This window comes from Cephus cinctus, unplaced genomic scaffold (assembly GCF_000341935.2).
Source record: "Cephus cinctus unplaced genomic scaffold, Ccin1 Ccin1_scaffold0013, whole genome shotgun sequence".
NCBI classification, from domain to species: Eukaryota; Metazoa; Arthropoda; class Insecta; order Hymenoptera; family Cephidae; genus Cephus; species Cephus cinctus.
The window spans coordinates 1281376-1307050 of NW_014332762.1; the positions used below are offsets into that span (position 1 = coordinate 1281376).

A 25675-nucleotide genomic window follows, 5' to 3' on the forward strand; every position below is an offset into this window, starting at 1 on the left:
TCAATATGGCGCGTGACGTCACTCGCGTTCAGTCTTCGGTTTCGGAGGACGGTTTTTCACGGAGGCGTACTAAAGAGGGAAATTTGTTGCGCGCTGGTTGATCATAGGGGTTCGGCGGCATGACGCTTGTCGTGAGCGCTTTTTGATAACCGACTGAGGTCTCTGTACAAACCTTAACGTTAACTTGGACTAAGCCAGAAGGGACTAGTCGGTCTCGGGCAAGCATGGGGATAGCACGTGTCACCTTCACCGTGACGCACAACGAGCAAACCCCATACACAGTTGTTGCCTCGTGCGATCGTCCTACTACTACCACTGTCCTTATCATAGATACTAACACCACTTCTAACACTACCACCGACGACGAAGAATCTTATCATCCCTCTACTGGCCGATCCTCGAAAAGTATCCCTCTGACTTGCACCAAACTGTCCGCGAATTCGCGAATCGACTTTCTCACGATGCACCGGTTTCTTTATATTCTCGGAGTGCTCGTTATCGCTGCATTTAATTGTCCGGTCGCCAAGGGGGAGGTCTTTACGAATTCGTTTCTTGTAAAGATGCGAGAACCAGCTGAGAGACACGTAGCCGATCATGTGGCTGCTAGAAATGGTTTCGTCAATCTTGGACCGGTGAGTTGTTTGTCATTTACATATACAAAAAAAATTCATTTTTTTTTCGCATCACTTTTTATACCTGAAAATCAATTTTGAAATTGACATTTTTTTCTCGTCTAATTTCATACACATTTTGCACGTTGAAATATATATCTCGTAGGAAAATGTTGCTGCTTTGTTTAATACTCGAAAGAATTATTTTTTTCTACACGTATTATATTTATGTATGAGTTTCCGTCTGTAGTGTAATAAAATATGTTTACTCGTTTTCGAGTACGGAAACTGTGAGTAACGAACGCGATAAAGACTCCATCGATTATATTTTCCTATTGTCGGATTCTCGTCTTAAATTCGGCACTGGTAATTATTTGTTTGTCAAATTGAAAAATACAAGAATACAATAGGCAGGATATTTTCTACGATAATGGTCGCAGTACTGAAGGCGGGCGTCGCGACTATCGCATAAGGAATACACAATGCCGCATGTCACTTTTCCCGAGAATAAAACATCCTTCCTATGTGGTGCTCGGTGTCGTTTGCAGTAGTAAACTCTACCATTGATCAGCCATCCATTTCGTCAGGTATAGTGTGTGTAGCGTATATGCTATAGTCTGTGCACGGAAATACCCTGGTAGAAAATTTCAATTGAAATTCAAAGTCCTTTAGCACTCTCAGTTTGCTCTGAAATCGCTTAATGTCAATTTTAATCATTCAAATACACCTTTTACCATCCTATTTATTATTAACCAATGGGTCATCCCCGCAGCAACTGACACTCGTAACATCAGCATATTTAACTCGGCAGGAAAGCTAATTTTATTACTGAGGCAATTTTCTACTGTGATAATTCGAAGACGATTTCAGGACGATTAGGGAATTGTAGCCTGAAATGGAGTCTGCGGTTTGTTTGGTAAATACAAAATGTAGAATCCAGCTGGGAGTAAATCGTTGTATAAGTAAATAACGTTGAAGCTATGTAAATCAATGAGCACCGAAACCTAACGTTTACTTATCGGACGAACCAACAGTTTATATAACACATGAAGCTTTGAATGAACCAACAGATCGATGAACGGGACAAAATGCAAATAATGAATTTACCAGACACTTGAATCGACATTTTTGAGTGAATTTGAAAAATCGTAATTTTTTTTCATTTGCTATACTTCCTAGTGACCTAACTGTTACTTTTGGTATAGTGTTTCGAATTTTCTTTTTCACTTTTTTTTTTAGTACGTACTATCACTTTAACAATGTTTTATGACCATTTCAATGGGTTTGCAGGTGTAATACTTTTCAGCCGAAACAACCAAGAAAGAATCATAAAAATTCGTCCCTTAGGGCGTAAAGGGAGAAGTGAATCTCTTTCCTCGATTCAATCGACGACATTTCTGCGGTCCCATGTTTGTATTAATTTTGAAAATGAAAATATTAAGGATTTCCACAATGCGAATTATATGAAACAAAGCTTAATAACCAGGGGTGCGCGTTACGTGTTGAAACTCCGAGGGAAGCCTGACGTAATTATTGTTACGCAAAGGATTCGCTCCTCTTGGTAAATGTAATTCTGTATATTTCACTGAAGTAAAACTATAAACATTCCCATTGGTGATTAAGGTCTAGTGGGTACATTTTTTAAAATATAGAAAACCCACTACAGTCTTTGATAATAATAAGGACTAACCTGCATCCGAAGAGGATTTACCAATAATTTCTATGGCTTTGTATACCTCTAGTTTCCTACAATATTATTATATTGAACATATGGCTTATAGATTAGAAATGGTGCAATATCATTCGGATATAACGGCGTGTAGATATGTACATTAATCTTGAATGTTCAGCTAACGTATCAATCGGTTATTATTAAAAGCCAATCATTTTCACCGGAAGTATACTTTTTACCTATATGACAAAAAACCAATTATACAGTTTCATTGTATAAAAAAACAAGCGAGAAACTTTCAATTTGCAATCGCTTCTCTGTGTTAGGCAGCATGATACTGATAAGCTTCGAAAAAGGTAATATTTCCAAAGATAAAAACGTGACGAAAGTGCTGAGAGCAATAAGCTTATCCGATAATGACGTGACTAAGGGAAAACGATTTTCTTGACGTAATGAAAATACTATAAATCATTATCTTTTTTTTTTTTCAATTTTCACCACCAGCTCGTCAGATAACGTCTCTACCATGGGCAAACTATCTCCTGGAAGGTTATACGTCTATGACCATTGAAACAGTGAAATTTACTGGGAGGCGATTCCAGCAGTTGCATTAATAAATTCATTTCGTGGCTGTTGAAAGGATAACTTGAACTGTTGAATATATTTAATATTATGACTATTCATTTTTTGGTAAAATTTTGTCGAACTGGGTCTTTGCGCGAATAACGTGTTTTGCATATGTTTTATATATATATTTTTTTTAAATATTATTTTCCTATATGATAAAAATATTCTTATATTCTTATATTCTTACTATTCACACAGACCTTCTGTTCCTTGCTGTTCGTGATTTGGTTTTGCTTAATTTAACGTTTTCTTTAATTTTCACGCTAAAAGGTCATATTTAATTAGTCCGTAACGAGTAAAATTATTCATATAGCATGGAAAATGAAAATTTTGAAATTGCTCAAAAAACAAAATAAAAGGAGGCGGAATGAGGAACGGGTCGTATAAAACTCGAAAATTTTCGAAAAAAAAAAAAATTAATTCCGACTTGTTCCTCGCACTTGTCCAGTCCGAGAGAAAGAACTGTCTCAAACAGACTGAACGAAGTTTCTGCGGAGCTGTTGAAGTTGTCAGAGCGTATAAATACGAATGATCGAAGTAAAGGCCGTTCTAGCTTTCCTGAAAGAGAGGATAAAGTAAAGCCCTTATTTCTCAGAGAAATAATTTCAAGGTAATTTCATTGCCTGCCACCTCATGCCTTTAGAAAATTTCCCTCGAATTGTATTTGGCGAAATGACCGAAACTTGCTTGGAAGTAACTTTGAAATTGTTGAGTGGAAATATTGTGAGGAAAAAAAATGGTAAAAGTCGATCAAGATTTTATAACCTATATATATATAATTTGGAACTCTACCATTGGATCCCATGCCGAGCATGACAACTTAATCGAATTTAATTTACATGTATTGGCACCAGCCATTCGATTGACTCCTCGTGATTGGATCCTTGTTAATTAGCTGTATATGTATGCTGAATAGAAATTAAATGAGAAAAGCTCATCTAGCACTGCGCCAGACTATACTCTAATAAGAAGCTTGAGTTTAATACCTTAAAGGGATTCTTCGCACGTGCCAAAATTTCCTAGCAAAAGTTTGATCTCTAGTCAAAGCATATATTCAATTATAACCACGTAATAATTCACCCAGAGAAGTTTAACAAAGTATAGCCAGTTTAGCTTCGATGCTGATTCCTTGATAAATTACGTTTTAATTATTTAACTCTCTACTGCTGAATGACGTAAGCAGCACTCGACTATAATGGAATTTCATTGTTTCATACGTAATAGAAATTAATGTCCCAATGTTTCTCCGTATCCGACTAATAGTTCGATAGAGGGTTTATGAAGCCCAGTAACTCCCTGGGTATTCTGTCATTAATGACTTACTGATAATCGGGGTAACGACCCGCATGCTTCTGCTCGAACACCTGCTCGCGGTTTATATAACGCAATGGACATCTACGGGTCGCTGCTCGGTCCGTTATGTATTTGGGCTAATGAGAAAGTTTACTCAGTGATACATAATACACTGAATAGTCATTTAACAAGTGAATTCAAACGTGCCTGACTTACGTATTGACTTGTTGATTCTCTTTAATACCTAAGGCGCATTCGCGAATTATAATTTTTTGTGTCCATCCTCTTAAAGTTATTAACGTCCTAAATGTCTCAAGTATAAAAAAGACGTGTCATCGTCCCCCTAGACACGATGAGACGGTATAGGTATTTCTTGTTGAGGGTTGCTGAAAAAAAAGGTTGGAATTTTGATTTTTTCTAAATTTTTTTTTTTTTTTTCGTAAAAATTCTTTTGCAAATTTACTTCCGTTCCGTGCGTCAATATAGTATATGTATATATACATGGTTGTTCAAAATATTCCACCGCCTGAAGATTCTTCTATTATAAGCATCGATTTGAACCACCTGGATGCGCCAAATTCAAGCGGTGCAATAGTTCTGAACAACCATGTATACACATGTGGTTGATACTATTTATGCAAAGGCACATCAGCTACGGCATTAGGGACAATAAACTTACTTTGGATCATTCGCAGCACTGGTTACGCCGCGTATTTTGCATAGATTGGCTAATTGGATTATGTTAGTTGGGTGGGACCAAAAGGAATTAGGGTCTTGTTTGCTATGCAAGCGAATGATTGAGCAGGCACTAGGCTTGAGCGGAGGATGAGAGAGTAAATTCTAGTTAGTAGTTGATCAAAGACATCGTGAGATGAATTTTATCATGGGATCAAAGGCATTCTGAATTAAAAAGGATAAAAATACATGGCTTTATGTATTAAGGGAGCTTCCCGAGTACTTCGTCTGTAGTCGCTATCTGCTTTATCTATTCAACCACTTTTTCTTAAATCTTGAGAAGGTGCGTTGTAAAAAAAAATTACTCTAAAATTCACTCGGGGTATTGTCACAAGTGTGCTGTGGGATTCGTCGGATCCCAGGAGAGTCATAAAAAGTTAAGGCAAGTTTTCATAATGTTATATCTATATAGCTTCAGCGATCCGAGTAATTGTAAAATTTTTGCTAGACTTGCGTGGGCCGTTCTAAGAACCCACGTTTCGTACTTACTCTGTATTTAATGTACATGTAAAAATTTTTTTTATTTTTTTTCAGAAAATCTTTATGAATTTATTCGGAAAATTTATACAGTTTTGTAGAATTTTTTTTTTTTTCTTACAATTTATACACTTTTGACTGTAACAAGAGAGATTCTTATGTTTTACATGAAATATATTCCGTTTACGTTCTTTCGTCTTGAAACGCATGAGCGACGGCTAGACAGTACGTGGGGCTTACTATTGTATGTACAATGAGTCGTAACGCGATGTTGTGTTATGGGAAAAAATGTTGCTTGGAAGCTTTTTCGAGTTTACGTTTACTTTTACGCCGACAATGATCGTTTGATATCGAATATTATGGCACTTTCGCAAAATACCATGTTCGTGGTGGGTTATGTCTGTCAGGGTATATTGGTTTTTCATGTTAAAGCTTCATATGAGAATTTCAGAGAATATTCCATATGCTAGTACCCATATCTACGTATGGTCCACGTATCAAAAGGTTTTCATGGCTGAAAAAAGCTTTCATGACACGCGTATTTATATAATATTTTATTACATAACCTGCACTGACAACATTTTTACGATAAGTTCGGAAAACTAAGCAGGACATTTGTTTATTAACTTTCGTTGGGGACGTGTCTTCTTCATTAAAGTAGTTAAACTTCGACTTCGTCACGAACCCTGACTTTTTTTTACGAAATTATTATATCCAAATTGGTGACTGTAATATTATATGTCTACAGATAAATTTTGACTATTAATTTTTTGGGAATTATCGGTTACGTCGTCGACTGCTATTTCTTCTTCTCGTTATGTCTACCGATGTCTCAACCGTATCACTTTTCTTTTTTGTGCTTGCAACTGTGTCAGTATCTCCTGATCATTGAAAATGAAGGCATGTTCATTCAAATGGTGCCGAGCTGTCATTCATACTGTTGCTGGATAAATACTAGATGCTAGAAGCAAGTGCACGAAGACTATACGATAGAATGTCAATAATAACTAATTTAATATTTTGCTATGTATCGTCATGCTATTATCACTGCCTATAATCACTCCTTGTTCATTAATTAATTTATAATTTTATCCCTCTCCTCTCGTGCTATCTACGCCACAGTATTTACTTTCCCCCCCGTATAAAGTTTCTCGTTCATATCCCATTTATTTTAGCCGTGAAAACAAATTACTATATTATTTTCCTGTGAATGTATGGTTGAGTGCTGTTTTTCTTGCGTCTGGAAATCAATTCCGAAATTACGTCAGGCACGTTTGAAATGAATTATTGATACGAGGGGTATAATGAGAATCGATCGAATTTTTGGAATTTTATATATTTTCCTGGAGGTCTTGTTTAAGAGAAAATTTTATCTTTTAAAGAGATCACGATGAATGACATTTTTTGTTATTAAGCATAAATTTTTGAAAAAATTAAACATTACATTGGCATACTTCTAGGTACTCACGAAATCTTCTGTTTGGACCAGTTAGAAAGAGTTTATCTGCTTTGAAAATTTCAACGAATTATCATAACCATTTAAGGGTAAACTGGAATTAACAAATTACCTGTACAATAGTCTCTGTTAAGTTAAGGAATGTAAATCAAGCGAAGTTGGTCGATTTCGAGAAGCGATTAGTTTTTTGGTTCAATTAGGAATAAAACTTGGGTATTCCGATAAGCGAACAGCTGCCGACAGCGACTCGGCAAAACTTAACTTCTTTGAATAGAAATAAAATATGCCGCCAGAAAAATACGATCCGTTCAAATGGCTGAATCTTTATTTATGCGGGACGTGAAGTCGAATGAATATTTTGGAATAGTTCGTTTTTAGGGACAATGAAATATAAATTTTTGATGTAGCTATAAAAATTAATTGTTGAATTAATTAATGTATAACTTCGATACTTTCAGCTGTCAACCAATCACGGGTATTATTATTGGTTCAATACTCGATTCGTTTACAATAAAATTCGTTGTTTACAAAATCAAAAATTAGCCGTATTCGGAAGCTGCTATGAATTTCAAAGGGAATTGGATTAGCAGTTACATAATTAGTCGCTAGTGAATAGACTAATTATGTTTGAGATTTCAGTCAGGATATCCCTGACATCTGACTTGTTTAATAGTACGTGAGTATACCTATATATGTAACGAAATTCCATTGAAAATCTTTACTACAGAAAATATTCTATCTGGAGAAATTTCCTGAGATTGATTAACGTACGAGGACTGCAAATAAGGGAAGAAGCCTATGAATAGTGATAATGGCCGTCTACGTTATATTTCTGGTACATTTACCGTTTTGAAACGTACCGAATAATTTAAGTGGCAGCATCGGGCGGTTACCAAGAAATTTTACTCTCCGAGTTTTATCCCCCTCAAGTTCTTGCCGAGAATTACATTAGCGTTTTATCTTGGCGCTCTGATATAAAAGCTTTACGTTTCTAAGGCGTAATAAATGATGTAACCATTGGACAATTTTCCAGCGTTCGACTTTTGCGAAATGCGATTATAGAAGATTCCATTTAATTCTCCTTCTTTTTAAAGGTCCTGGGCAGCCAGACGGAATATCACTTCGTGCACAGGGCCCTACCTCACGCTAGAAGTAAGAGATCCGTACCTCACACGAGGAGATTGAAGGTGGATCCTCTGGTAAGTGAAAAGTTCCGTTTGATGCCTTTTATTTTTTTTTTTTTTCTTCTTTACTTTCATCTCAGCAGAATTTGACATTACTCGTGTACCGATCAAATATCTCAATGTCGGAAGTCGAATAAGCATTAAGGCCTCTGACGGTGCTGAAGCTGAATAATAAATATAAATAGAAGCTCATGGGTAAATATGAATATATATTCATAAGGCATTTTGATACACATAAATATAAATATATATTTATATATATTTATTAAGGAGGATATTTATATATACCATTGAGGAAAGACGACAGTCGATTGATCAGCGTATAAATAGGGTAGATAATTCTTTTATTCTATTTGGACGTGTATCTTGTTAAATTAACGTCTCACGGCCATTTCATCAAAGAACCATAAGACGAGTATAAAAATCGGCCAAAAAATATGTATTGTCGACAAAGTATTTTTTTTTACGAGATTACCAAATTTTTACTTTACACCTACAACTTGTAACTGGTTACTGAAAGTTTGACGCTCATAAGGATATTTAAATCGCCGACTTTTAAAAGCGTAATAAGTAGAATAAATTTTGGTAATTTTTCATTGCGTTTACACGTTATAAGTAAATGACGGACGACTGTTCAAGTTCATTAAACCATCATCAATTTCGTTCCCGACGTTCATTAGTCTCCCACTCGAGTTACTCCTTTGGCCCATTATACAGACAAGAGGTAATAAAGTCAAGTTCATAAAGAGTGGGCAATAAAAATTTCTGCAAAAGATCTTAAGTGTAATGAAAAATAATGTTTTTTATACCAACGTGAAAATTATAATACATCCGAATGTTGTAGGTTCACACGGCGGTTCAGCAGGCTGGATTCAAGAGGGTTAAAAGAGGCTACAAGCCGCTGAGCGTCGACAATCTGATACCATTGCACCAGATGAGAAACCCTGGTAATCCAGGAAGCAGGGACCCGACGGATCCGTTCTTTCAGTACCAATGGTACTTGAAGAACACTGGTCAGAATGGCGGCAAACCGAAACTCGATTTAAACGTGGAAGCAGCCTGGGCGCAGGGAGTCACCGGGAAGAACGTGACCACAGCCATTATGGATGACGGTGAGTATTGGATTTATCTAAATCCGATTGCTGATCGGCAAATCGATCACCTCGTTAATCATTGGCACGAACGCACCCCGCATCGGGATTCATTCGGATTTACGATTGTAAAATAAAGATTTATTATAACGTGATGATTCTTCGCTCAGACGGATATTCACTGTAGGCTATACCCAGTGTAGGATTTTTTATTTCCCCAGATGAAATTCCATTCACCCTCTATAGTTTTGTCTGCTTTTTTTTTCCAGGTGTCGACTACATGCATCCGGATCTCAAGTACAATTACGTGAGTAATTCTGGGCGCAGTTGGGTTACAGTCTTTGAAAAAAATATATTTTTTTTTTTCTTTCTCAATCACTGTAAATACTTCTCACCCACTTCTCAACCTCTTATATCTCATTTTACGTTCGTCTTTCTATCGTGTGATATATCTCTGCATGTTGCACCGGCTTGGTTTGTTACCCGTTTGCGTTACGTATTAGCATAATATCCGCTATGAAATTTAAATTGCGTATAACCGTGACCTTTTCGAGCGCGAACGATAACAGGTTAACGCGACTCGACGCATTACGACACGAGCTTGTCACCCGCAGTTCCACTTAATCAATGAGCTAGAAAGAGAAGGCTCTAATAAATATGAACCAACCTTTTGGAAATGGACTTTGCCTATATTCCTACTTCCATAAAGGAAAATTTCCCATCGACGTGTCGACGGTTTAATTAAAGCAACGCGCTGTCAAAAAAGTCCATGATATATATATATGATATATAATATATATGCGTCGTCTATACAAACACTCAAACCTAATGGAAGCCTTCGTATCGCGTTTTTTAAATTTCCAGTCAACCCCTCTTGAACCCTAAAATAATATCACCGATGAATTTAAAACCCAAAGCTAAATGCTATTAACCTTATCTGTACCGAGAAAAATTATTTTGCGCTCCGTTGTCAACCAAGCAAACGTCTAATTGGCGAAATCCCGAGGTGGATGTAAATTTGCATGGGATAAATCAGGATTGAGAGTCCTCGCGAATAAGAGCTTTTATTAAACGTGCAAACGAAAATCCACTCTGACGTTACTCCTTATTTACACTTTATCGACTTAGGGGTGGTTGAAGCTTTTTGAAGTTGGATGACAGTAAAATTCAACCGAGGGATACAAATGGAGATGAGCCACGAAAATTGTGAAGGACCAGCACACACTGCAAAGACAATTCATAGAGATTCATTGAGATTCTCGGTAGGGAGAGAGATGCTATATCAATTATCCTACCATCCCCGCGAATAAAGATTAATAAGCGTAAGAATATATTATGTTCATCCGGAAGATGAGTAAATTGAACGATTGAACTTGAAATAATAAATTCAAGTAGCCTGAATAGTTTACGTGGTATAACCAGTCGTGAGATTGCGCAATAATTAATTTAATTAGGTTAACTCGCGAAAGGGGACTGCGAGGTCATAGGATCTTTTTTTTTTATGGAATTATAATATCTTAAGTATTCGGAGATATTTTTTTTCGATCACGATTACTTCGATAAGTCGGTCCGTAGGAACCGTAGGAAACCTGGTTTCTCGAACGTTTCTAAGCTCGATCTGACATTCGTTAAAACGGCGACTTGGCGAAAGTAAAAAGGTCGAACTTAACGAGCTAGCGATACTTTTCCCTTGGGTAAACTGGGGGCTCTGCTGCGGAATAACGTCGTAAAGAGTCTCGAAAATCCCTGAGACTCGTTTTTCTCGTGGCTCGTTGCTACCACGGAATCCTCTGCGGTCCCGTCTCGGATGATCCCTCCTCGCAATTATGGCAAGGGCGGCACTACGAGTATCCGGATCCTCAAACCTATTCGATTTAAGGAGACGGAAATTGCTTTCGCTGAAACCAACTTTTTCTTCGTGAAATCAATTGGAAGACGTCTCTTCTATTTTCAGAACGCCAAGGCATCTTACGACTTCAGTAGCAACGACCCTTACCCGTATCCGCGATACACCGACGATTGGTTCAACAGGTGAGTCCTATCAGCGGCAACTTCCGGTTTTCGATTATATTTAAGCACATGTACATATATGTTCATCAAGAGTTGGGTCTAGCATCCTACCAGTGTACACGAATATTCCAGAAACTCTGACAGATTTATAATCACGTAATCCTCTTCTAATCATTCATTAACCCATCGTAATTAGTAGCTGAGTTGGTTAGAGGTTATTACTGGGAGGAGATTGCTCCGGGAAGTCAGCTACCGATTAAAGGTAAACCTTGGCAGAATTACCTCGTTTTGGCTTATTGGTTAACGTAAATGTGAAAAAAAAACACTATTTTTATTAGAATTGATCTATTCACGAATCAAGATTATTTATCAAAATAATTTTCATACTCTCTTTTTTTCTTTATCCGTTTCAAATGACAATTATTTCACGTGGATTCTCATTGGCTCAGTTCCGTACCTCGCTGTTGTTTCGCCTTTCGATATCGGCTCGTTTCAGGCTTTCAGCCTTCAATAACCTCAGCTCGTTCCAACTGCTAGCGATGAGCAGCTGGTGTTAGCCGGTTGCCGATAAAATATCTCTTCTATCAAACGGTAGACTTTCATGCCTTTTAATATTTAATGCGCTCCCATCGTTCCTACATAGTAGATACGCGGCCGTAATCGTATCTTTGTCAGCTTGATTCTCTCGCCAGTAAAAGAGACTCACGATGGGCTGACATTTACGTTCGAAGCATCAGTTTAAAAAAATCATCGATTCGATGCATCGTTCGTTTATTCGTATGACTCGCCCCCTGCGATTGGCAATCGATCTCCGTCAATTGGATTTTTAAAATTGTATCGACGATCGGTATGTTAGCATTACGTGATAACGAATTTAAAATTAAATTTTTTATTTTTATTATTGTAGATTAATTGTAATTAAACCATTTTCACGTAACAAGACACGTCCCATTTTACGCTTATCAATTGCGCAAAGTATTGCTTATCGTACCTAATGAGCTGTTACGTAATATTATACCGGGACACGCGAAACTACCAATAACACGTATAAAGCAACGAGGTTGACCGGACGAAATTTTCCATCAGGATGAAAATTCATATCGAACAATTTAACCGAAAGTTCACGTACTTTTTCGTCTCAAATTTCGACTATGGACTAAAACACCAACTGTTACCGAGCCATGACGTTCCTGTGTATCATTAATTATCTTTCTCTTTTTTTTTTTTATTACGTCACTCATCAGTGAGACCGACTACGGGAAAACCGTACCTGCTGTGTAATAATATCCGTTGTGATATTCTGGAGTGAAAATTACGAAAATGTGTATTTTGGAAAAATACATAGATTTATTTTTAATACTGTACCAGACGTCGAAACTTATATTTCCCAGATGAAAGTTTTATTACAGGATATATGATACAATGGATTTTCAATGGAGCAGTCAATCAAGTTTGTAATCCAGTCTCGCAATAACGGTATTATACATAGTATAGAATTATACATAGTCTGCTCACTATAGATATCAAACGGCGAGCGAACGGATTAGAGCCACGTGGCCGAGCATTTATATTCGCGCAGTACCATTTCATATATTCCAATGAAATACCTGAATTGGCTGTACGTGAATTGATTAAGGTTTTTCCACAGGGTAATAAGATTGTATAATGTAATACATTTTTTGTTGTGGCGCCCTACGCGATGCCATTGCTTTGCCAGTACTCTATACCACGTAGCAGCTACATACGTATATATGGTATATGCTTGGAGCTATTGTTTAAATAAATAAATTTATTTATTTCTACCCCGTTATCTATTCGTTACTCGCGTCCAGTGCCCGGAATTACTCGGCCAGAATTTCATTCCTATTAGAAAACAATGGATTATGGATTATATGCCGAATTTAATTTTTCAACCGAAATTTATAAACTTTTTCGGACAGCACTCGAGCCTGAAATTCTTCGCCCATTAGTTCATGTAATTGACAATCTGAACGATGTAAACAAGTAGTACAGCAGAGGTGCCATATTGCTGTGAAACGTTCAGATCGGATCGTTCGTTTTCCCACTATTGACTCTAGATTCTTTTTCTTCCCTTTTTCTCAGTCACGGGACCAGATGTGCCGGAGAAGTGGCAGCTGCTCGGGATAATGGCGTCTGCGGCGTCGGCGTAGCTTACGACTCGAAAATCGCTGGGATTCGTATGTTGGATCAGCCTTATATGACGGATCTGATCGAAGCCAACAGCATGGGACATGAGCCCGATCTTATAGACATCTACAGCGCCTCGTGGGGCCCAACCGACGACGGGAAGACAGTCGACGGTCCCAGAAATGCAACAATGAGAGCTATCGTGCGTGGCGTCAACGAGGTACAGTTCGCCGTTCCACTTGGTCATTTGTCAGGCGGTGGAATTTCATTTGCCAGCCAGGAAATACACGTGGCTCGTGAAGTGGGTCGTTCCGCGCATGGAATTGCGAAGTTTGACCTGGGCGATCCGAGCTGGCGCGACCTTCGAAAATAATTGAGGGTGGATCCGTGTGTGTAATTTTTATAATTTCACGTGGAAGAACAAGGATCGTATGTCGGTCGAATGATTATTTGAGAAAAGCTTCACGCTTCTGTCCATTCGCCTTTATTCGCTGCTGTTACACGAAATCGCACGGATCCTTGACAAGGAAGAGGGAGTTGCGCAATAAACGCGAAACGAAGGGAGAAACGGTAGAACAAATTTAGGTGGTTACCGTTTCCTTTTTTTTTCTCTGCCTCTGGCCAATCTCGCAACATGTGGCTAATGACGTGCTATGTCTTGGACCACTGTGCTTCGGGGCTGTCTCATATAAATAAAGGCCAAGACACGTTGGCGAAAAAACTTCTTTCACCCGGACCTTTTCTCATTCCCTTTGGCTTCTCCTCTTTCCTGGCAAATACCAAAGTTTACCGATAGCGGACCCGGGTATCAATGTCGCGTGTTCTCAATCAAGTCCATTCTACTTCCATTCGACGCTCACGCGAAGAAATTGGCCTACATAGAAAGGAGGTGGAAAACCAGACGTCCGACGATATTGTCCAATCGATGACTCGTTTACCTAACCTAACTTTCATTACCCACGCTTTCTCCGGCAGATAGAAAACTACCTTTCCATCATCGTTAGTTCACCGGAAATGTCTTTTTTTGACAATCTTAATTTTTTTTACTAGAAAATTCATCGCTCAGAAATTTTCTTAATCAAATCGCGGCTGCACGATCCAGTAGAAGATGCTGAGTCTCATCTCGTGCTTTGAACGTGGGCGGATTCCATGTTTAATTAATAAACACTCCTTTACATATTTCACCGGAATTTTCACAATCACGTTACCTCTTCAGCTTCGCAGCATGGCTATAAAGACGAATACGGAAGATACGATTTGAAAAATTACTCCCACGCATTTTTCACGAGGTTACTCGTACCCTTAGTCTTCCGAACGAAGGGCTGCATTTCGAAAAAAAAAAAGTATCGTCACAATCCTGTTAACTCGCACGACGTTGAATGTTTCCACGAACTCTTATGCGGCTGATGTGCAGACCTGCCAAATCGTGGAACAACCGTCGACAGGAAGGGAGGCGATAACAGCCAGTCCCGATCACCATCCACGCATCGTGGATCCGTGTACGCTCCAAGAGTGGCACGATTTAAGGGGAAAATAGAACCGTTACTTTTCTCTCTTTATTTTCGTTCTTTCTTTTCTCCCTTGACGGCTTATTTCGCTTTGCTAACGACGAACCCTCGAAATCTTCCTTTTATTCTTTACATCCAAAAGTCTCCGGGCGTTTGCTTTTTATAATACTCATTGACGACACGAGCCTACAGATATACCTATTGGTTCCTTGTAGTTTTGAAAATTTAATATAATTTTGCCAAGGTAACGTGTCCCCAAGCATGCCATTAGGAATCCACCCACGCAAGTGGAAGCCCCTAATGGGAAAGGACGTTTTGGTAAAGTTGCGTCACTCCTTAATAATTCAGAACCCATCGCGCCAGCGACATCTGGTCGTGGAATCCATTATTGGAAATTGTTATATTTTTTAGAAAATTCTATAAGACGTCTCGAATGATCTTTCTTCTTCTTTTGATCACAGGGTAGAAACGGCCTGGGCAACATCTACGTATGGGCATCCGGCGACGGCGGAGAAGAAGATGACTGCAATTGCGATGGGTATGCCGCCAGCATGTGGACTGTTAGCATAAACAGTGCTATTAACGATGGCCAGAATGCCCATTACGATGAGAGCTGCTCCAGCACCCTGGCTTCTACTTTCAGCAACGGGGCGAAGGATCCAAATACAGGGGTGGTAAGGCTAGAATGTTATTGTTATACTAATATCGTTTTACCAATAGTCGCATAACCTCTTTTCCATGTATTACCTATTTTAGGCAGCCTTAGTTCGTCCTTCGCAAACCGCACCTTTCTTTAACTTTCGTTCTTAGACCTTTTATTGTCATCCTAGACCCTCTTGATATCGCACTCGTACACGGAATTGGTAGGACACGTAGGAGGCTTATGTTCTCAAGGTAAATCGACCTAGAAACTAAATTGGATCTTGATGTAATGTCGATGGCGAATACAGCGCAAAATATAATTAGAAAACGACACAGCCAGGTAACGCTTTTATTTTTTAATGCAGAATCTCTTAACCTTTCGATGTTCATCTAGACGCTTGATCCTTACTGGATCACTGGATAGATCCTTTTTTTCTACAGAAAGATCCTGGTATCACTCCTGGTTCATTCAAAATAATAGATATCATCCCTTACGATGTCAATGACTTCAGATATCACATGACTAAAAGCCAAACGGATGTACAAACATAGGATTTCCAGTCAGCATACGCCCTTTTGCTTTTAGTCACCCGATACGTATCATCTCCTAGGATTATATGGAACTGTTTTCAAGTGACGACGTCAGCTCGGATAATTCCGTCTGAGCTAATTCATGGTCACTGTTATAAGAATCAGTCGCGAGACTCAATGTTTCCTCACGTGAAAACTAACCTGGATGAGAGTTTCATGTCGTTCACGCGACACCCGAGACGGACGGAATCCTGAGCTGGAGGGTTGATTGTCTCGATGGCAGCTTTATCTCAGGTGTGTCGCCATCTATTAATTTCGACTGAGGAAGGACCCCCTGCGCCGAGCAATCTCAAGTTCGTCGTGACATCGACACACGTGGCGCCAAGGATAATGAGAATTTTGTGGAAAATGCCGAAAGCTCCTCAAAGCTCTCTCTGATATTTCACGATGAGCACTTTACACCCTGGTACAAGAGATCTTCGTGAAAAAGGGTTCAATCGGAGTCTGGCGGATGACAATCTACGAAGGAACATCTGAAATGACTATCTGGGGATGACACTTCGAAGATAAAGGTCAGGGTGGAACTGGTCATGACGAGGAGCAAATAAGAAGAGTACACCGGAGTCGAGTGGTAGCTTTAGTCTCTTATTAATTCTGAACACGGTGTTTAAGGGGGTGGTACCGGCGACTGCTACGATGACAAGAATACCGTACACGTATATATGTATATAAGCCAGTGCCTATAGCTATGTCGCGCCAAGGGGTTCAAATGAAATCTACCCCATGCCAGCGTCGCTTTATTATTCGCCATCGCGAAATAGCCTTAGTGTAGTCCTTACGAAAATAACGTGAGAATGTTAGGATCTCAAGGATACGAACTGCGGCCGGTACTTTGTGCGAATTTGCATTCTCACGTTCTGCAAGCTCATTGGGGTTAGCTCCTTGTTCTATCATTAACTTTAACTTTTACTTTATTATTGTCAATTGAAATTTAAATTTGAGCAAAAAGTACCATCTTTGCCGTTGCTTTTTTATGTCTATGGTAGCAGCGTTTATCATTGCCATGCTAATCGCGTTATCTTTGATCGGGTATGCAATATAACTTTGGACGAATTCAGATTACTTTTGAGCGCCATCTGAAACTTTTATGTTGTACGTAGTACCTATTTGAGCCTACCTGGGTGTCTATGGTATATTTTTTCAGTCAGAGATTGCTATCGATTTTCTTTACTTTATTTAACGACGCATAAAAGGCACATGAACTTATATGGCAGTCACGTATAAATGATATGTGGTCAGTGCTCGATTATTCTTTCATGTGCCTTTTTAACATGGTACTGTAAAAAGTTCGAGTTAACCGAGCTTTGTTATTTCGCTTTTATTTCATTTTATCGCTCACGAATCCGTCCAATTCTTATTACGCTCTTTGTATAATCTCGTGTTTCTATCTTGGCATAGACGTATGTATATTACGTCGTAAAAGACTTGATCGTCCAAAAAAACATTTGTGTTCCCGTTTACGTGAAATTTATGGTATACTCGCAGGAGCTTGTCGTTCTCAGAACTTTATCTCTGCCGAACACGAAGTTCCTATTTGGAGTACGATTCAATTTCTGGAACAGTGGGTCGATTTTTTTGTCAATTTTGTAAAAAAAAAAAAATCAAGTGCCTCTTTATTCCCCATTATTTTTCTAAGACTTTTCAGATCGCCTATCGTCCAATTTATTAACTCTAATGCCTTCAGTCTATTCCGCTGAACGAGGCACACAAAGATACGTTTTTCTCTATTGCTCCAAGTATCCATTGAAGAATATTATTACTATATACGCCGTTACGTAATTTCCTTTGTGTCATGGATATTCCAGTATCAAATATATCTATGTTGTAAAGTATAACGATCCGTGTGCGTAGTCGAAGAAGATATAGATACACGTTGAATATTCATGGAATATGCAAAATTCCACGTCGACGTTTTCATTGCAAAATGGCCTTACGTAACGTAAAATAAATTGTTTCCCACAAAAACGAGATTAACCATATTTTTAATTCTACGCGTCACGCAGTTCTGTACAAGATTGTATTTTCCTTCCAGGCTACCACAGACCTTTATGGAAAATGCACTACGACGCATAGCGGAACTTCCGCCGCCGCACCGGAAGCCGCTGGAGTCTTCGCTCTTGCCCTTGAAGCCAAGTGAGTAGTGTCCGCCAATTTAAAGATTCCGTCACGTCAAGATGTGTCGCTCGATATATACATATGACATGTATGTAATATATATCACAGCAAAAAATGTATATACATAGTAAATACAATCTACGTATTGAAACATACGAAGCATATGGCAGTCTGCTTCTATTTTTATGTTCGAGAGGACGACAGTGCGTTACGTGGAAGAATATTGAATTACGAGGGTGATAAAGTGCAGCGAAGCTTTTAACAAGCATGTCGTTGCTCGATTCAAAGCAATTCCTCGTCGTTGGATACTTGTCGATTTTGCTTTATCACGTCTCCTCTTCGAACGACGGCACTTGTTCGTCATCCTTCAAGAAATTCCAACACGTATACAGTTTCAATGTTATCTACTTCAGCTCGATTCACCGTCTTCGCATATTCTTCCTGCACTTATTTAACTTCATGCTAGACTCGATTCTTATACATTAATTGGATACTGTGCTTAAGTCGAGTATCACTTGTGTTCAGAAAGACTTGAAATATTGTATGTATATATACTTTTGAAAATTGCGAATTCAAGTATAAACGTCGGCCACTTGATGTCTTCTTCTGGGCGGAGTATCTTATTCCCTTTGAATAAATGCTAAGGGTACTGGTCGAAGCGCCCTTTGAAGCTTTTCAGGATATATCGACGGAGTATGGACTGTTAGTGAAAGGGAAAGAGAGAGAAAGGAAAGAGGATAGAAAGAAAACCCTTGGGTTTGAAACCCTTCTTGAGATTGATATCTCACGCGGCCCCAAAAGCTCTCGGCTCGATAGACCCTCCCTCCCCTCCCTTCGTTTTCTCAGAAGGTCATCTCTCCGTGGAAAGGTTGAAGGGATCGTATAACGTGGAGTCCAAGTGAATTTTCTCTTTACTCTCATCCTTGTCTTTTCTCCCGTTTAAGTATTCTCATTGGTACTATCTATTTCTGTCTGATGACTTTAACTTTGAATCTCTTGACGGAGATGGGATTGCGCAGAGATGCTGTGTCTTTATATAATTCTCGAAAATAATGCTCCCTCGAGTTCTTCCAGTGAATTAGGTCAAAAGTTCATGCCCTTCGGACTTAATTTTCAAGCCGTCGACTGCGTCTGACTTGGAGCTTAATCTTTAGAGTTGCATTAGCGGGTTACCGATAATTGTGTTGTCACTGGGATAGACAAGGCTTGATAACACGATTATGGCTGGAGCTGGAAGATTCACCTAATGGAAGGTTAATGGCTTTCGAATCACTTCGACGAGGCGTTTGTTATTGTTTCATGGTAATTTTAATTATCTTTAAGATGATAGATTGAGAGGGGATGCTGATGCGTTGGAAAAATGTACATGTAGTATCACGTTAGATGAAAATTTTTAGAGATGAATTTTGATGCAAGGACTTACATATTATTTTTTCTCGTAATTTTCTAGTCCTCAATTGACTTGGAGGGACATTCAGCACTTGACGGTTCTGACGTCCAAGAGGAATTCCTTGTTCGACGCTAAGGGACGATTTCACTGGACTATGAATGGGGTCGGACTAGAGTTCAATCATCTGTTCGGTTATGGCGTCCTGGATGCTGGCGCCATGGTGGCCTTGGCTAGGAATTGGAAAACTGTACCGCCACGATATCACTGCGAAGCTGGTTCTGTTTTGCAAACACAGTAAGTTATTATAAAATGGATAAAAAGGTGTCGGTACTATCCAAAAAAAAAAAAAAAAAAAAAAAAAAAAAAAAAAAATTAACTTTATTCCCATCTCGTCGGTATAAGAATAAATCGCGAGGATGCTTTATTATGAAATCGGAAATTGGCGTCGATCTTCGGGCGAAGAGCGAGCGTTTCCAGAGTCGTAAGATAAATGTATACAGAGATGTGGTCCACTTATTTTGAATCACCCCATGGATATACCGCGTCATGGGAAATTTGAAAGTTAATTATACGTCAATTCGATTCGGACGATGCCTTATGACTTTTTCATTTAAACGAATTTATATAATTCTATAATAAATTTCCCGCGAGGGGGTTCGAGATTAATTGCATTATTATTAGGGGTGAATCTATCTTATCGATCCAAGGATATACCAGAGATTCAGGTCCGTCCTCTTCAACGCGGTTCAATGCATAAGCTCCGTTTATCTTAAAAAGCAAATGCCCGATTGGCTAATAGCACAGTTAAACCGAGTTTATACAGTGAAGCACGTCGAAGAAAGGTCAGTCTTGCTAGGACTCAGTATTTTGACTCGTGTGTCTTACCTTGTCCAATACCAATATACAGTTTTACTGTATTTAAACGAATCTATACTTTTTTAAAAATCTATCCAGTCGCTCTTATCCGTTTGACCCTTTTTGGCAACTAATAATAAAACGGTCAAGGCATCGTCACTGCGATACACGTACCGCCACCTTGGCTTCTCGGATATAGCAAAGGAGACTCGACAACCCCATAGCCTAACCAGTATGAGATAAAATGTCGAAAGATTAAACCAATGTAGGTCACAGTCCATTTTATCCAGGTGTAATGCTTTTCCAGGGAAGTGCCTAGCGACCGGTCCATTCTACTGAAGATCAAGACGGACGCCTGTGCCGGCACGGATTACGCCGTGAACTACTTGGAACACGTTCAGGCGGTCATTTCGGTGAATGCGACGCGTCGCGGCGACGTGGAACTTTTCCTTACGTCTCCCATGGGAACGAGGTAAGTGAATCACTGTGAACTGACGAGAAATAATGTTGATGAAAAAAAGTTAAGTTGAAGCATACATTTAACCATATAATTTAACCTTACAGATCCATGATCCTAAGCAGAAGAGTGAACGATGACGATCATAGAGATGGCTTCACAAAATGGCCGTTCATGACGACTCACACTTGGGGCGAATATCCCCAAGGGGTATGGTTGCTTGAGGTAGGTCAGCTTCGTTTTGTAATATAACAGCCATCTAAAAAGTTCATAAGATAAATTCATCGTCGAACCATACTCCCAAATTTCAATTAATAATCTCGAACGTTAATCAATCACCGATATATAGGTAGCATAGTCTTCTTTCAATTTTGAGGTTAGACGATCTCGTTCAAGACCCTCATCATTATTCAATATTTCTTACCTGACGTCCTTTATCTTGAATTTATCTTTTCACTCAAAGTCTCATGAACTTTTCTCCTTCTCAGGTCAGCTTCAATTCCCAAACTCCTCAGCACGGCTGGATCAAGGAATGGACGCTGATGCTGCACGGTACACGGGAAGCGCCTTACACAGGATTGCCAGCAGCCGATCCCCACTCGAAACTCGCCATCGTCAAGAAGGCCCACGAGGAACGTTCCACTGCAATGTAAACGCCGAATTAATAAAAACAACCAACAGCGACAATTACAACACCCGACACGCGCGCGTTGGCACTGAAATTGGCTGCGTCGATTGTAGTATCCACTTGTCAAGAAATCTTTAAGACCTCCTGCGTTATTATCTATGTATTGTCACAATGGAAGCATCATGTTCTGATTCCTTGTCAGACACTCTGACCAAACTAAAAGATTTTGGCTAATCAACAAGAAGTTTCTTAATTTTAAGTAAAACTCACCACTCTCTTGCTACGGTATTTACAAATCAAGGACGAGTCGACGGTGTAATTTCAGGATTAAAAAATACGTCCGCCCTTCTTACCTGAATCCGTTTACGATGCCCTCAATCAATATGGAATCTTTAAACTCTATATACCCTATATACCCTATTAATTAAATTTCCTCTGTCGTGCTCTACCGCGAAACAGTATCCTCGTTAAGAAAGTTATCTCGATAGTTCTCTGCTAGTTCGATGATCCTAACGTCACGTGCTCTCGTGCAGAAGACAAATACGTTCGAAGTTAGTCAACACTGATTCGACGTTTCTATTTTATCGGAATCTTAAGTAAAACCGCCCTTAATACGTCACACGAGTAACTATCAGTATTAAGGCGATAGCCAATTTCATTACCTTTATCTTATTTATGTTTAGTCCTCTAATGCCGTTACGATTATCTTATATGATATCAGGGGAATGACGATGGTTTTATCAAGAAAACCGGGGTGCATGTGTCAGAGGTTGGACTCCCGGTTTTGTCACGGACCTTCCTGAAGAATAGAAATTTACAGCCACTCTATAGTACATGATTATTATTATTGTTGTTGTTATTATATAGACAGGGAACACGAAGCAGACCGAGAATATTTACACATATATATATATTATATATGTATGAATAAATATATACACGCAACCACACAAGGCCGATCGATTATTCTATGGAAATTACCAGTCATCCGGTTATAGAAATCATACCTATAATAACTTATTATAGAGGATCAGAATTCGAACCAAAACTGCTTCTCAGTACGAGGGAGATGGGACGGAGTTATTATTATAATACACACCTAAATACATTAAAAGAAGGTCCAATAGAAGACGAAGATAAAAAAGGAAATATATATATATATAATATAATGAAAAATATAATAAGAAAATAAGGAAAAACTTATGACGTAATTATCGTGTCGAGCGTATTTGTTATGTTGAGGTGAGCGCGAGTGCTCGAACGTAAAATGTTGAGACAGATAAAAGTTTATTTTCATCGAGTGAAACGAAGCTTATGGGATAAAAAAGAGAAGATGAGATATGGAAGAATAGCAGAGATACGTCGAGTTGGATGCGAGAGAAATTGCGTAACTTGTGTAGATACTCTAGAGATGTAGCGATCAAGATTTGAAATTAAATATATATATATATATATACGTATATATATATATATACATATACATATATATATATATACCTATACAGTTGAACTGAATTTAATCAACCTTATTCTGTACGATGTACGTGGGTGAATAAAATCTTTATTTTTGTTTTGCCTGCATCGTTTTTATATGGTGTACCTTCATTCATTCACAAATAGATTTTCTCTTAATCCCTTTTGATTATCAAAGTTTTCATGTTCGTCGTTATCGCTAATACGCGTATCTCTAATCGATTGATCGTAACCGTGAGAAGTGAACTGTTGACGAAAAGAAAAAAAAAATCCAAAATACGATCTCTTACAAAATAAGGTTGACTAAGGGGAGACCAAAAAATTGTAATCGATACGTCAACGTTAATATAGGGAGAAACAAAGATACATATGTTACATATTCGAGCTGCGTAAATCCTATATGCCCAGAATCGCTTTGCGTGCGCGTACGTAGATTTAGTTTGTATCGATACCAACATTGTAATTTTTCGATATAAGCAGGAAAGAGAAAACTCTCGAGCTTTTTGATTGTCAGGCAGAAAATAATGAAGAAATTAATAAAATTGACAGCGAGAATAAAATAAATATTTTAACAGGGAAGCTAAACCGGTTTTTGGAGAAAGGAGGGGAGGAGGTTGGGCAATGAAAATTTTCCCTCTTAGGGTTGGATATTATTTAAATTGGCAATTTAACGCTACCCGAACCCGTTATGGGGTGCGGATATAAGAAACCGGGTAAAAGTTTAGGGGTTAAAAAAGATATAACCTGGCTGAGAGTTTTTTCAGTGTTTTATTCAATGTATATCACAGTGATGCCGGTGAAATATACTAATTTGACGAAGCGTTCGAATCTGCGAAGACAGAGACGGCGGGAAAGGGGTAGGATGGAACTAAGGGCGAGAGATAAATCGAATATTCAATTCTCGGGTAATCTCGGAATGGGAATAGTATAGGGGTAGTAGTCTCGAATATCGTTAACTAGTCGGCGCCTAGTCTCCATTAAAGTTTCCATTGTGTATATTGAACATTTGATTGATATCTGTACCAACCTATATCAGACTTATCGTACGTTAATTTTAATGGCAATGTTATTATCATTACTATTTACCATCGCAAGATAATAGCGTCCACCGACAAATACCTATATAGCTGATAGAAGTTTTACGAAATTATTACACTATTTAAGGAGGACTTGGTGTATTTTCAAGGATTTTTAACAAAAAAATTCTTTGACTCCTCGTCTAGTCCTATCTTATTCATCCTGCGAGTAGTTTAGATTGACTGTTGGCCTTCCGAGGGGTTGATAGGTGGGGGTGGGAGTTAACACGTTTGGGTGGAAGCAAGAGAGAGATGCCGGAATTTGGTGAATAGAGGAAGAAAAGGAGGAAGATGTCATGTTATCGTAGGATTATAGTGAAGCTTCGAATTTCTATGTTAAATTGTACCTGTCAAGTCCTTTGATTCCAATTCCAATACGTCTGTCTAGTTATTCTACATCTACTACGAGTGTCCTTAGATTAAGGGAACGATGTATGGGAACATAGCTTAACATATTATTGCATACTTACATGACATTAAAGCCATTGAGTCATGTGATTTCGAATTTGATTTTTTTTTTTTTTTTCGACTGTGATACTTGGAATAAATTATTTATTCATCTCTATGGAAGATTACGCGATTTTGAGTTTGATCCTAGAAAAAAATTTTGTCCATTAGAGTAAATTTCACCAGTAAAACAATACCTTTAGAAACGCTTCCAGTGAATGGTTACTCGTGTTAAAATTACTATATATAGATATAATTTATGTAAATGCGTCCACTTACTGAGGCCTGTCCATTCAATTGTGGAATCACCCTAATTCATTCTAACAATTTTTTTTGTCGAACAATTTTGGTATAGTTTTTGGTCGACATTTTTTTTTATCAAATGTTTTCTTTTTTACTGATAAAACCTTAGTCGTTTTTTTATGTATGTCTTTTCAGTGACTTTCATTCATACGAAAAACTAAATCTGGCATGAATCCGAGACTCGTATTATTTGCTTCGATGGGTTTTCTTTCATTAAGGACTTTCGACTTCGCACGCTCGAACGAAGCTCTTATGATGGCGAACGGATCGATCGCACATAAGACGCGAGTGATCGATCGGCCGATCGAGAGTCTGAATTGGCCTTGACCGATTAGTCACGGGGTAGAAAAATTGAAGAAATTGAAGACTATAAATCTCACGCTGGGAATAATCCCGGGCTTGTTCTGGAGCCATGGACAGAGGGTCGACACTTGGGGTGAAAAAATAGCGTGCGAAGTTGCACAAATGTGAGCCAAAGTTACCCTTACTCTCCCCTCCGGTACCCATTGCCCTTTCACCCATAGGATGCCAACGAACCCCTCGACTCTGAGAACACTGGACCACCTACCCCCTTTGGGTAATTAAATCGCAACGTGAAAGAAAAAAAAGGTGTTCAGGAAAAAAAACAGAAAAGATTTATCGCTCGTCGAAATTGTACAACTGGAACTCACCGTGGGATATCGAACCACCCTTTTTTTCTAGGCCCGCGACAACAGCGCCCTCTAGGGGAAGAAGATTCAGTTAAAGAAATTCAACGTACAATAAAAGTTGGTAGAATACAATATTTTCAAAAATTGAGAAACAGCACGCCATTCATTTCCGAGCCAACGCACGTCATTATTTTTTTTTAAAAATAACGATAAAAAATTACGCCCCCCCCCCCCCC

General features: G+C 38.7%; 1 protein-coding gene and 1 long non-coding RNA gene across 2 annotated transcripts; one reads left to right on the forward strand and one right to left on the reverse strand.

Moving 5' to 3' along the window:
* On the forward strand, positions 1–23065 carry LOC107263285 (neuroendocrine convertase 2). Its single transcript, XM_015730305.2, has 12 exons — positions 1–632; positions 7966–8070; positions 8900–9167; positions 9416–9453; positions 11101–11177; positions 13260–13524; positions 15274–15486; positions 18078–18178; positions 19611–19844; positions 20713–20877; positions 20970–21087; positions 21351–23065. Exons 1-12 carry the CDS (start codon positions 225–227, stop codon positions 21513–21515), a joined length of 2157 nt encoding a protein of 718 aa, XP_015585791.1. The 5' UTR covers positions 1–224; the 3' UTR covers positions 21516–23065.
* Positions 20755–21421, reverse strand: LOC107263336. The gene is made up of 3 exons (XR_001536646.2): positions 21287–21421; positions 20968–21121; positions 20755–20896 (listed from the first exon to the last, which is right to left on the reverse strand). It is a non-coding gene; the product is annotated as an uncharacterized LOC107263336 (long non-coding RNA).
* Positions 23066–25675: the final 2610 nt, after the last annotated feature.